At 47.7% G+C, this 12734-nt stretch overlaps 1 protein-coding gene across 2 annotated transcripts in view; it reads left to right on the top strand.

The window, feature by feature from the left end:
* The window catches only part of FAM171A1 (family with sequence similarity 171 member A1), a 129217-nt gene extending 116794 nt beyond the window's left edge, over positions 1-12423 (top strand). For both annotated transcript variants that reach the window (XM_037060758.1, XM_037060757.1), the window contains 3 exons: positions 5606-5722; positions 8761-8875; positions 9490-12423. In XM_037060758.1, the coding sequence (XP_036916653.1) occupies positions 5606-5722; positions 8761-8875; positions 9490-11191 (1934 nt within the window). In that variant the 3' untranslated portion in view covers positions 11192-12423. The remainder of the gene's footprint in view (positions 1-5605; positions 5723-8760; positions 8876-9489) is intronic.
* The last annotated feature ends 311 nt before the right edge of the window (positions 12424-12734 follow it).

Here is a 12734-nt window from a genome sequence, read left to right as displayed (position 1 = left end):
GTCTCTCGGTTGCTGTGTGTGATAACCCTTGTTGTTCACTATAGCTTCCAAGTTAGGAACTCATGGTGCTCTTTGTACACGATGAACCTTGCTGGCTGAATACATATCTAAGTCATTTTCAAAGGATGAGGATGATTTTTCAACAAAGCATTTATTCTTGAACACATCTCTAAATCTTTCCATTGTGTAAGATTTAACTCTAGAGAATGACATTTCATACATACACTGACCTGTGGGTGTAGTGTGGAACACACAAAAAAATAACCAGACTTGGATTCAGAATACCACTGTTCCATATCGGGTCTTGTTCCCCAGCCCATCACCCTGCCTGCTGACAGTCTTCCGCAGACAGTTTTGTCGAGGTGGGTTATCTAGTTCCCAATAGCAGACCACCCTGCTTGGGACTTGGGGGCTATTGGTGGTGAGGGAGCAGGGCTGATTGTAGACACACTGATGCCGGCACACAGGGAGGGAGGGAAGGGGAAGGAAAGGAGAGGGGAGAGGGAGCGGGGAATGGGGAAGGAAGGGGTGGGAAGCGAACATGGGTGTGGGTCAGGGGTTCAGTGTGAGAGCAAATGATCCCAAGTTCCTTGGTGGGGACCGAAGGACGGCGATCTATTAGAGCCTCGTGTTGTAGTCTGTCATAATCATGACCCTGAGCTATCAGGAAAAAATCAAAATTATATTCTGTATTATAAGGCAGGAGTAAATGATGCTTTTTAGAATTATATGAAACTACCTTTTCAAATGATGGCAAATCGGAACCAAGTTATACAAAAAACAACTCGCAAGCCGTGTTGGGGAGATGTCGGGAGTTGCTGTTGGGAGAGGGGTTCTCTTCACCTTCCTGCAGGCAGGCTTGATCTGTTCTATATGTTAATTGTGGCTTAAGGTTACATTAAAGAGCATTATAGAGTTCAAGTGCTTTTAAAAACTATTTGGAAACCACCAGACTAGAAATTTCCGTAATGCAGAATTTCCAAATGGCGATGAGGCTGGAAGGATTGCTGCATAACCTCCACACACGTACGGTCCCAGAAATAGACATGCCACAGACCTCAGGCAGAGCAAAGAGGTGCTCCTGGCCACCGGCCTCCTCCCAGGTCACCCAGCTGACAGTTGGCCATGCTCTGAGCTGGAGCAGCTGTGCGTGAAGAAGGTGGCCTCCTGGCTGGGCCTGTGGGATAGACACGAGGAAGCACAGGGTCCTGCGTGCACACCTGCATCAGGTGATCCGCCCAGACACGCGGCAAGTTCTCAGCTTTGCCCACCTTTGAAGAGGACCCTGAGTGAGTCAGTAGCAAGACCTCAAAGGGAGTGATGGGAAGAGGCTGGGAGGGACCAGTCCAGAGCAAGGAGAAAGAGAAACACAGGGATGAAGCACAAGGAGGAAGCAGCTGCTGGGCTGCTGTGATGATGTCAGGGGCTGCTCGGTGTCTGGAACGCAGAGGAAACGGGCTTGGTCAGGGCAGGGTCAGGGCAGGCCTTCGGGCAGTTGTTCTGACCTGGGAGCATGCAGGGGCTGCCCCACCCAGCAGACAAGGAGAACAGCAGAGAGGCCTTGCTTTGGAACTTTCCTTTGTCCACACAGCAGAAGCAACCTGGTCCCTCTCCGATTCTGTCTGAGCCGTGTCTGGGGCCCCACGTGGATGAGAGAGGCCCCCGCTAAGCACCCTGCCAAATTGGGTCCAGCAGTCACGTGACCTCGTCAAACCGAGGAGACTGTTCAGAGGTCTGTGCTTTGCTGTTGGTGTCACCAGGAGGGTCCAGGCACGAGAGCCCCAGCTGTGAGTACCAGAAACCCCTCTACTGCGCACCAACTGCTCGGTTGGGGAAAGCGCCCTCTTCGGGCAGCGTCCGCATTCGATCACAAGAGGCGTAGTCTCTAGTGCGCAGTTCTTTCACTCTCATGTTCCCTGTAGCTTATTTGCTTCTACAAAATAACGCTTGCGTGATCGTTGAATCCCAGTAGCGTCGCCCAGTAGCATATTTCCTGAATATGGGTACATTTTACAGAAAACCTAGGCCAAAAGCAATGCCTCTTTCTCAGCTGGCTCTGTTCCCTTTAGTTGGAAAGGATGGAGTCACCATCTGAACCTCACTTTTGTCAGGAGATCTTGCCTGCTGGCCATCCCCAGCTTTCCACAGAAGGTCATCTGGTGTTATTTTTGAAGTTGCACATCTGGCTTTCACTGCTCATTAAGTACTACTGAGCTCCCACACCAAGGAGATTTCTGTGTGCTGAGAAGAAGACAGAGGAAGCTAAGACCCAGCCCAATCGTGCAGGTCCCCTGGTCTGAGAGAGAAGGTGAGGTAGGTCAGTGGGGGGGCAGATGTTTCTGGAAAATCAGTGATGTAGGAAGACATTCAGGAGTGCACAGTTTTGGAAGATTTTTGAGTGCTGGAGGAACTTGGGAAAATGCATGGCATGACCTGAATCTTTAAAGGTTGATAGATTTTTGGAAAAGAGAAAAACTGTGAGGGTGAAGCAACAGTTGTTGGCCAGGTCACACACAGGCTTGGGTCGGAGAGCGCACGACGCGCTTGGAGCATGAAGTGCTAAGCGGGTGGGAGCGGTGGCAGAGGCGCAGGCAGTGAGAAAAGCTCCACCAGCTGTGCCTCCACTTCCAGGTCCCAGTGGCCTCCCATTGCTGATGGCATTGAAGCCGCGCCCAGCCGTTGGCAAGCAGGCACTGAACTCCTTTCCAGCACCGGCCAGCAGCTCCCTCCCTCCCTGCACCTCCAGCCCACCTGCCACATTTTGCAAGCCTTCTTGCATGCAGTTCCCTCCTCTTTCCCTCTGCTCCACCCCCAACCTGACAGCCCTGTGATCTAAGCTCAACTCAATTGGAAGCCTTCTCTGCACACCCCAGGCGGCACTCTTTCCTCCCTGGGCTCCCGAAGCAGCTGTGGGTCCTTTACTCACTGGCCTCTCTGGCTCCCACCAGCATCATCACTGCTCCCACTGCTGGACAGAGGGCCCCCCAGGCTGGACGTAGGGACTCATTGGCTGGATGGAGAGTGCGTGTCCACTCATGAAGCTTATCCCCAGTGTAACTGGAAGGTGTTTTTAAAGTGTTTCCCAATGCCATGTTGTGTTGTAGAAGGCAGAGACAACTTAGCCACCCATTTTGGTAGTTTGCCCTCGAGTGAACAGGAATTGGGACTCTGAGCTTGCAGGCCTTTCCTTGTGGGTCCCCTTTAGCCTAACCCAGCATCCGCTCCATTGGAAGAGCCATGACTCAAGACTCTAATCTGGGGAAAACTAAACCAAAGAATGTGCAGCCACTTCCTGGCTGATACGGAGATCCCAGCAGGGTTGCTATTGTGGGAGAGCGTGTGTGGGAGTGGGGTGTGGTGTGTAAGTCCTGAGCTATTCAGTATGGGGTCCCAGAGGGCAGGGAGAACTGGAAGCAGTCACAAGCAATTCGTTCTCTACCTTCAAGGAAATGTTGGTACCAAATACAGAAACCCTTTCTCTTCCTGTGTCACATGTCCTCTGCCTCTGTTTCCTTGTTAGCATCGGAGAAGTAAGTGATGCCCTGAGTGGCTTAATCACCTCTGGGTTGATGTTCAGCAGAAGAATTGGAATTAAGCACCTTAGTTCTCATACTCATTTTGGAAACCTTCCAGTTTGTGTTGTCATCTAACTTGAGCAGAAGTGCCTGTAGCCACAGTTCAGGCTGTTGCATAGGACAGTCAGACGGTGCAAGGCACCTGCTGACCCTGGTTTCTCCAGTTCTTTGTTCAGCTGCAGTCAGCAGAGGTGCACAAGCTCACAGGCATCACCGAGTACCTTTCCTCCCACTGCATTTGAATGTTGCTATGGCAACTGATAAGCCCCCTAGAAGCAGCCCCAACTATTATTTCTTTCTTCAAGAGGAAGGAAGAAAAATTCATGATTGCCGCCTCAGTGATATGTGTACACTGGCGAGGCAAGGATTTGGAGCCTGGAGGGTAGATTGTTTGGTGCACAGTTGGTGTGTTTAGCTCTCTAGTGGATAAGGGCTATTTCAGGTGGTGGATGAAGCAGGAGGGAGCTGAGCTGGGCAGGAGCAGCGTGGGCACTGAGGTGGAGCAGGAGCCTGCAGAGGTGGCCAGTGTCTTTGCTGGTTGGCGGGGCAAGTGTTTATGTGCCCTTGGGGGACCTGGCCAGCACACTCCCTTGTCTCTGCTGCCAGATTCCATCACAGGTCTCAAAGTGAGGGTCTCTGAAGGTAAGACGGGTGACAGCCGAATGACTGGGCAATACGTCTGTTAAACCCTACAAAGGGAAAAAGTCATTGAACTCTTTCTATTGGAGTCATCTGGGATGCAGCACAGGGGAGCCAAAGAACGAGCACCAGCCTTGGGTGGAAGGACCTCCCTGGGCGCCCTGCTCCACTCTGACCACTGGGAGGCCCTGGAAGAGTGTCGTACCACACCAGTCTTCAGTGTCCTCATTCGAAAAGGGAAAAAGTCCAACTTCACGGGGTTGTTGTGAGAATTAGAGATAACGTACTACCAGCTCTTTGTATCCATGGTTTTTTGCGTCTGTGGATTCAACCAACCACAGACTGAAAACAGTACGGTCAAAACGTGGTTCTCAAATGTCTTGGTTCTCAACAATGCAATTCTCGACCAAGTTAATCACGGAAAAAATGTCTCAGTTGTCAAACAAGACTCCAGGTCTCAATTCTTACCTACAACCCTTTCAGCTGATACCTGTCTGATCAGTCACACATGTCTCAGGTGACAAAGAAGATAAGGTGTTTGAACAAATCGTTTACTGAACAGTTTTCCAGGAGAATTAAGTTTAAGAACCAAGTTCCCGTTGTACGTATTTTCCATTCAAGCTTGGGCGTCCACAGATGCGGAGCGCCAACTGCGTGCCTTCTTCTTACGTCAGGGGTTGGAACATCCTTGGGTTTTGGTATCTGGTGGTCCAGAACCAATCCTCTGCAGATCGAGGGAGGGATGAGTGTTTATAAAACATTCCTACTATGACTAGACAGCACATAGTAGGTTCTCATTAATGTTAAATACGAGTCAAAATAATAACTGAAAGAACACGGATTTGGCCTTACTTCGTGTCCTTCCAGCACCAAGACCAACTGGAAGTTTCTGCAAATACTCACCTACGTCAGGCTTTCTGGGTCAGTATTATTTCCAGAGATGGACCAATGAATCTGTGTATATATTTTTAAAAAAAAGCTTTCCTAGTCAATTCTGATGTAGCCAATCTGTGATTCCGGATAGGAAATTCACTTACTCGTTTGAGGTTGAATAATATAAACAGCACTGGATTTCTCCCACTTTCCACTTCCACCAACCCCTGTCATGCTACCTTTATTCTCCTCCTAAACTCCAAAGACTTCTGCTAAAACTATCTGTGTTTAGAAGCAGGAATGTTTGATAAAGTTGTTGAAGGGATTTTAATAAGGAAGTCAAAGAAAATCTAAAGTGAAGCAAGTTGAAAAGAATCTCTACAAAAAGCTGCATGGAGTCCATTTTGGCCACCTAATTGGTTATGAACGTGACATTTAAGGTGACTTGGACAACATGCCTGCACCTTAAACAGGAGGTTAGCATGCCTAGAACTGAAGTTTTTCTCTGCACCCCACAGGAACGTGGCTGAAGAGTGGTCTAGGCCTCGTGCATCAGGAGGGCAGCCAGCTGACGTGGACGTACATCGCCCCTCAGTTGGGGTACTGGGTGGCAGCCATGCCCCCTCCCAACCCAGGTAACATGCAGCCAGCACCTGCAGTCACAGGGAATGATGTCTTTGAGGGGTCAGGCTGAGTATGCTTTTGAAAATAACTTCAGCAGTGACATCAGATCTTACTCAAGAATGGTTGAGAGTCTGAGAAAGCAGATGATGAAACTAAATTATGTCATGGGGGTAGGGGAGTTCTGGTTGGAACTCTCCCATGTAGGATAAGAATAATGCATAGAAAATCATCTTGTCTCGTGGCTCTGTTTTTCTTAGACAGCTGCCATAAGAAATTCTTAATCTAAAGCCCACAGAGGCAGCTCAGACCTCCTCCCTAATTCCTGGAACAGCTGTGGCCCGGTGTAAGCGAACATGCAGGGAAAGGCATGCAACAGAGGGGCTCACAGAAGTCATCATGGAGTTCTTGGGGCAAAAGGCTCAATTTGTCTTTTTTGAAAGGCTTCAGAGCCAACTAGTAGCTTTGTGTCTAGAAGGATATACATCTCCATTTAGGAAATGAGAATGAGCTTATATTTTTTAAAGTGTGAGTAAAAGTTTATTTTTTTTAACATTTGTGCCCTAGTTCATCACAGTGAGCATTCCAGAATTGGGTTTTTTTCATATTTTTTACTGATTGGTTTAAGAGAAAAAGAAACATTAATTTGCTGTTCCACTTAGTTGGGCATTCATTGGTTCTGTCTTGTACGTGCCCTGGCCAGTGATTAAACCCACGACTTCAGCATTTTGGGACGATGCTCTAACCAACTGAGCCACCCAGCCAGGGCCAGCATCATTTTTCAAAATAGTCACCTTAGGAGAGTTATTTTCAGTGATGGCTTTCATTGCTCAAAATACATTTCGAATCTGTATCCCTTGGACTGCCTTCCTTGGTGGAACTCTTCACTGATGGCCCGTCTTTATGCGCAGACGGTTCCTTTGGTTTTTCATGGGTACATCCAACAGTCATGCACATCCCAGCCTGGCGAATGAAGTGGGCGACTGAGCCTAGGTCAAAGTGTGCTGTAATTGAAAAGAGCCTCTTGTAAATGAATCATGAAGGCGGTTCCAAATTGGGAGTCCAGAATATTTTTGCCATGGAATTACCACTGGGATGAACATCGAGGCTCCCGAAGCAGCTGATTTGTTGGAGGCCATTCCTAGATGGGTGTGGAAAGATCCATCACCATCTACTTTATATTCCCATACTGAGGAAATGTACACATCACATATGTGTTTACAGAGTGTTTCCCTTTATGATACTGTTCTTGTAGCAATATACGCGTGAACCAATCTCCAAATCAGAACTCTCTAGGATATGATGAAAAGTAAGGCAGAAAAGAAATTCTTTAAGCACCAAAGATTGAGACCACAAATTGAGGCCCATGCATTAAAGTCAACTTTCATTTTAGACCTATTTCAAACAACCTTGGCCATCCCTTTTCCCATCATGTGACAGATTAATAGATACTTTTAAAAAGGGGGAGAAAGATCTGCTGGATGAGGGTCCGCTGGAGCTTCCAAGCAGGGAAGGAAAAATCTATAAAAAGTGTGCATAGCACAGCCCCTGATGTCATTTAATGTAGAAACACATATGTTGTTAATCTCACAGCCATCGCTGTTATTAAAACAAGTTACAGTGAGGCGGTGTCTTCATGAACCCTGAACCGACATAATTACGGCTTTCCTCTTTTTGGGGGGGTGGGGGTGGGGCTTTCCTCTTTAATTCTCTGGTTAAGAAGGAAATAAAGTATGCCTGCGAATTTTATAAAGGTCTCCACAGGCAGAAGTTAAAATAGTAACATTTAAGCACTTAAAGGAATGGAGCTTCAGTTATTTGGAAATGATTGTTCTGTGTGCCCCATGCCTGCGGAGGTGTCTCTGTGTAACACAGTTGTTTCTCTGAGTGATTAAAGCGGGATATAGTTGTCAGACATTTTCCCAACTTTTGTAAGGGTAAACTCCATCCCACTGAAGTGGATTATGTTTGAGAGAGAATGGTGTCATCCTGGGAACTTCAGTAATGTATGTCACTGTTCACAAAAACTAGTAAAACTTTTCGGGTTTGTCAAGCTGTTAAGAGATTTGTCTCCTTCAAAAGATTTTTGAAGAAATCTATCCCTTAGAATATCAAAAATCAATAAGCAAATGGGTGTTTTTGGTATTTAGTAATGAGAATCTTACAACTCTGAAACAGCAGAAAACCACACTCCTGCCTTCCCGCCTTCAGGGCCCTGCCAGGGCACCTGGGCACCAGGAAGGGCCCGGAGAGCGTGATTTGGCCCTGGGGGAGGGGGCTTGCCTTAATAGTGGGTCTGCTGTCAGTGACATTAAGATGCGTCCTTACAACCATTGAACATAAAGAGTCTACGTCAAAGTGCCTCTTGAGATTCTTTACAATGTAAATGAAAGTCTGTTTATCTCTGATAACCTGGTCTATAAATTCTGGAGAGATCTGTGGCCACATAAGGTTCATCATTTTGAAAAGTCGCTGCAGAGGAAGATTTTAATTTTTAAAAAAGTGGAAGGCCTTTAGAAACACTTGACACCCTGTAATAAGCTGTGGATGGACTTAAGTCAGGGTCCGTTTCTTTTGTCGGTCTCAACCCATTTATTCAGGCAAAGGGCCTGCACACTGTCGCAATGACCACCCAGTGAAAGCGAGAATAAAATCTTGTAATTTTTCTCTCCTGTAGTATAAAATCTCCTGACATCCACGCCATCTCTCTCTGAGCATAAGAGCCCCACTCATTGTATTATCATGCCTCCATTTGCCTTTATTAAATTCATGAGTTCGGAATGCTGAATGAATGTGGCTCTCTCGGCCGAGGAGGGACCCTCGACAGGCTGCAGGCAGTGTGCGCACACTCTGGCTGCCGCTGGCCACGGCCGCTTCAGTGCCAGCATGGCTGTCCCTCCACACTGAGTGACCTTGTGACAGCATCTGAAGGGTGTTTGCATCTGTCCTGCTCCAGGCCCATAAGAGTAATAAAACATGACATTTTTATTCATTATCCCTCTTTATACTTGAAGGGTTCACAAATCTAAAATGCCCTTTTCTGGCCTTCCAGGTCCCGTGGTCACACAGGACATCACCACGTATCACACGGTGTTTCTTTTGGCCATTTTAGGAGGAATGGCTTTCATACTTTTGGTTTTGCTGTGTCTCCTTTTATATTACTGCAGGTAACGTTTTACCGTTTTGGCAATATCCTTTTTTTAATTTAGAATGTCTTGTGCAAGCATTGATATGGAGGTCTCTTTTTTCCCTTTCTCTGATTGAGGTCCTTTTTTTCCTCATGAAAAAAATGTCTACAAACGAAACATTTGTCATCTAACTTGCAAACGGACAAAGGACACAGGAGGTGCACCATCTATAACGCTGCTTAGAAGGGGTGTTATAAAAGAAATGCTTGACAGTTGTCCTGTGATTCATTCAGAATATCCCTAAATGCTGATTAAGACATGAGATTCTCAAGGATAAAGCAGAACTATTTTTTATTGTGGTGCCTCGTCTGTTCCGTTTGCAAGAATGTTGATTGTCGATTCTTCGGGTAACTGCTTTTGAGTGAATAACTCGGATGCACTTACAAAGCCTGAGGGTGAGGTCTGTGGATTCTGCTGCTCTGAATCAAAATAAGGCTGAGGGTGTGGGGAGAGCAGGCTTCTGGCTGCCACTGCCTATGAGTTGTGTTGTCTTGTTTCTTTCTTTGGCAGTTGCGAGTTAGGGTTTTACTTGAACTTGACCACGATGGGCGTCTTTAATCTGTGGGTTTGGATTGTTGTCTCTTTGATCCCAGGCGGAAGTGCTTGAAACCTCGTCAGCACCACAGAAAACTGCAGCTTCCCGCGGCCCTGGAGAGTTCCAAAAGAGATCAGTCCACCTCCATGTCTCACATCAACTTGCTGTTCTCCCGTCGGGAGTCGGAATTCCCAGGCCCGCTCTCCGTCACCAGCCACAGCCGCCCAGACGCCCCTGGCACAAAGGAGCTGATGAGCGGGGTCCATTTGGAAATGATGTCTTCCAATGGAGAAGTGGACATGCACACCCCGATGCTAAAGCTTTCCTACAGCACCTCCCAAGAATTCAGCTCTCGGGAGGAGCTGCTGTTGCATAAGGAAGAGGATAAAAGCCAGATCTCCTTTGATAACCTGACGACCAGCGGGACACTGGGGAAGGACTACCGTAAGTCCGTGGAGATTTTCCCCTTAAAGGCCAGGAAATCTGTGGAAAGGGAAGGCTACGAGTCCCCCAGCAGCAGTGACTACAGGAGGAGTTACAATGCCATGCTGTCACAGCCTTTGTTTGAGAAGCAAGACAGAGACAGTCAGGCCTCCATTACCCATATTTCCACAGCAAGTAAGCTTACCATTCAGGAACACATGTACCCCACACCCTCCTCTCCCGAAAAAGAACAGCTGCTTGACCGCAGACCTACTGAATGTATGATGTCGCGATCCGTAGACCACCTGGAGAGGCCTACGTCTTTTCCGCGGCCCGGCCAGTTGGTGTGCTGCAGTTCCGTTGACCAGGTCAATGACAGCGTTTACAGAAAAGTGCTGCCTGCCTTGGTCATCCCTGCACACTACATGAAACTCCCTGGGGACCACTCGTACGTGGGCCAGCCTCTGGTCGTCCCAGCAGACCAGCAGCTTGAAATCGAGAGACTACAGGCTGAGCTCTCCAGCCCCCATGCGGGGATCTTCCCGCACCCCTCCTCCCAGATCCAAGCCCAGCCCTTATCCTGCCAGGCAATCTCTCAGCAGCACTTGCAAGATGCAGGCAGCCGGGAGTGGAGCCCGCAGAACGCGTCCATGTCAGAGTCCCTGTCCATCCCAGCATCCCTGAACGATGCGGCCTTGGCCCAGATGAACAGCGAGGTCCAGCTCCTAACCGAGAAGGCCCTGATGGAACTCGGTGGCGGGAAGCCGCTCCCACACCCCCGGGCCTGGTTCGTCTCCCTGGACGGCAGGTCCAACGCGCATGTTAGACACTCTTACATAGATCTCCAAAGAGCTGGAAGGAACGGAAGTAATGATGCCAGTCTGGACTCTGGTGTGGATATGAATGAACCGAAATCTGCCCGGAAGGGAAGAGGAGATCCTCTGTCTCTCCCGCAGACCCACCCACCAGTCCAGGAGCACCCTCAGAAGGAGCCGAGGGCAGCGGACAGCACTGCCTACACGCAGCTCGTGTACCTGGAAGACATGGACCAAAGTGGCAGTGAGGGGGGTACCACCGTCTGCACCCCCGATGACAGTGCCCTGCGATGCTTGTTGGATAGCTCTAGCCGGAGAAGTGGCGGCCAGCTGCCCAGCCTGCAGGAAGAGACGACCAAACGAACTGCGGATGTCCCCGAGGAGCCCTTAGCCAGCCCCGATCAGAGAAGGTCTGCTCACGAGGACGACGAAGATGATGATGACGATGATCAAGGAGAGGACAAGAAGAGCCCCTGGCAGAAGCGGGAAGAGAGACCCCTGATGGCATTTAACATTAAGTGACTGCCCGTAGAGTCACCCTATCTAACAAAATTGCCAAAAAGTCTTACTGAGAGAAGTACATATGTGTTTGTGGAGGAAGTTGAATGAGGGCAACCGTGGCCAGTGGACGTTTCCATTATCATTCGTGTAAACATTGGAAAGGAATCACAGTGGTGACTCCGAAGAAAGGAGACGGTTAGTTAAGGGATGCCTCGCCACCAGGGAGGTGGCCGATCGTAGTGTCTGAATGTCCTTCCATGTACTTGATGTGTCCCCGCTTCGAGGACACTGAAAAACCCTAAGTGATGTTGCTGGGTTCTAATGATAACCTCAGTTTTCCTTCAGATTCTGGGAACAGATGAAACTCTTTTTGCATTGCTCGAGTCAATTTTATCATGATGATGCTCCTATGAAGTTATGATTGAGAAATTAGCTTGGCACGTAGTGTCTCGAGGTACTCATTACCTCAAAGGAAAGCTATGCATTGCTGCTTTATGCTCTCACTTTGCTGAGGTTTTTGCTTTGCTTGGGTTTCATTTCCGGTTCACTATTTTTATAAAACCCAGTTTGGTTGTCAAGATTCTCTAGTCCTTCGTCTTCCTCTGTTTTGCTTCTTGGTGGTTTATTTCCGTGTCTCTTTTTCAGGAACTCCCGAGTGTCATCTCTTAACATCCAAGCCTTTTAATAGAATTGTACTGAAATTTTTTATCGGCTGAGAATCCTTCAATTCTGGTCCCATTAACTCCAAGTGCCTTTTTTACAGTGACAACAGACAGTCCCTCACTTACACTCTTTGTTTTTCTTAACTCCTGTAACAGAACTGCCTGGATTTTATAAAGTTATTAAACGATGCCCCTTTTCTTTGAACTGCATGCTGCCAAGTGCCCGTTGGTGCGCAGAGTTCAGCGCAGTGTACTCTCGTTCTCCTGTGTGACGTGGATTCTGTGTAGCTAAGATAGACTAGAGGACACCTTAGAGACCCCCCTCCATCCCTTTGGCCCCTGGCCACCATTATGGTTTTATTGTCTGTTTGTATATACAGTTACGTATTAACTCTGGAATCCTATGGGCTGATCTTGCTCTCCTAACATGGAGTATGGACTGAGCAAGTGGACTAAGTGTGGCTATTAAAAAAAAGAATCTTATGTACTATCCAAAAGTGCCAGAATGACTCTTCTGTGCATTCTCCTTAAAGAGCTGCTTGGTTATCCAAAAACGAACATTCAAAATAAACTCTGAAGGGAAAAAAACAATCTTGTGGTCCTTTTCATTCATCCGAGCCATTATGTGTTTCAAAGTTGTTATGAAGAATTTGCTGTTCCTTTTTTGGCCGTCTAAATGCCAATCTGTTAGACTTAGATCCAAAGACCGTAAACTTACACTATGATTTAAGTCCTTCAAGTCTACCTTTGCTGCACTGAGTTTCGTTCAAGAACACAAAACAACATCGTGTGCTATTTCAGATAGGGAGAGATGTCTGCACGTCACAGGAGACTGATGTTTTCTTTCATGTTCAATATTGAGTCACCTTGGAATAGCTTCCAAAAGAAAGACCTCATTAAAA

The sequence above is a fragment of the Sturnira hondurensis genome, unplaced genomic scaffold (genome assembly GCF_014824575.4).
Source record: "Sturnira hondurensis isolate 20B ecotype Veracruz unplaced genomic scaffold, ASM1482457v3 Scaffold0012488, whole genome shotgun sequence".
NCBI lineage: Eukaryota > Metazoa > Chordata > Mammalia > Chiroptera > Phyllostomidae > Sturnira > Sturnira hondurensis.
This window is presented reverse-complemented; position numbering and strand designations above follow the sequence as displayed.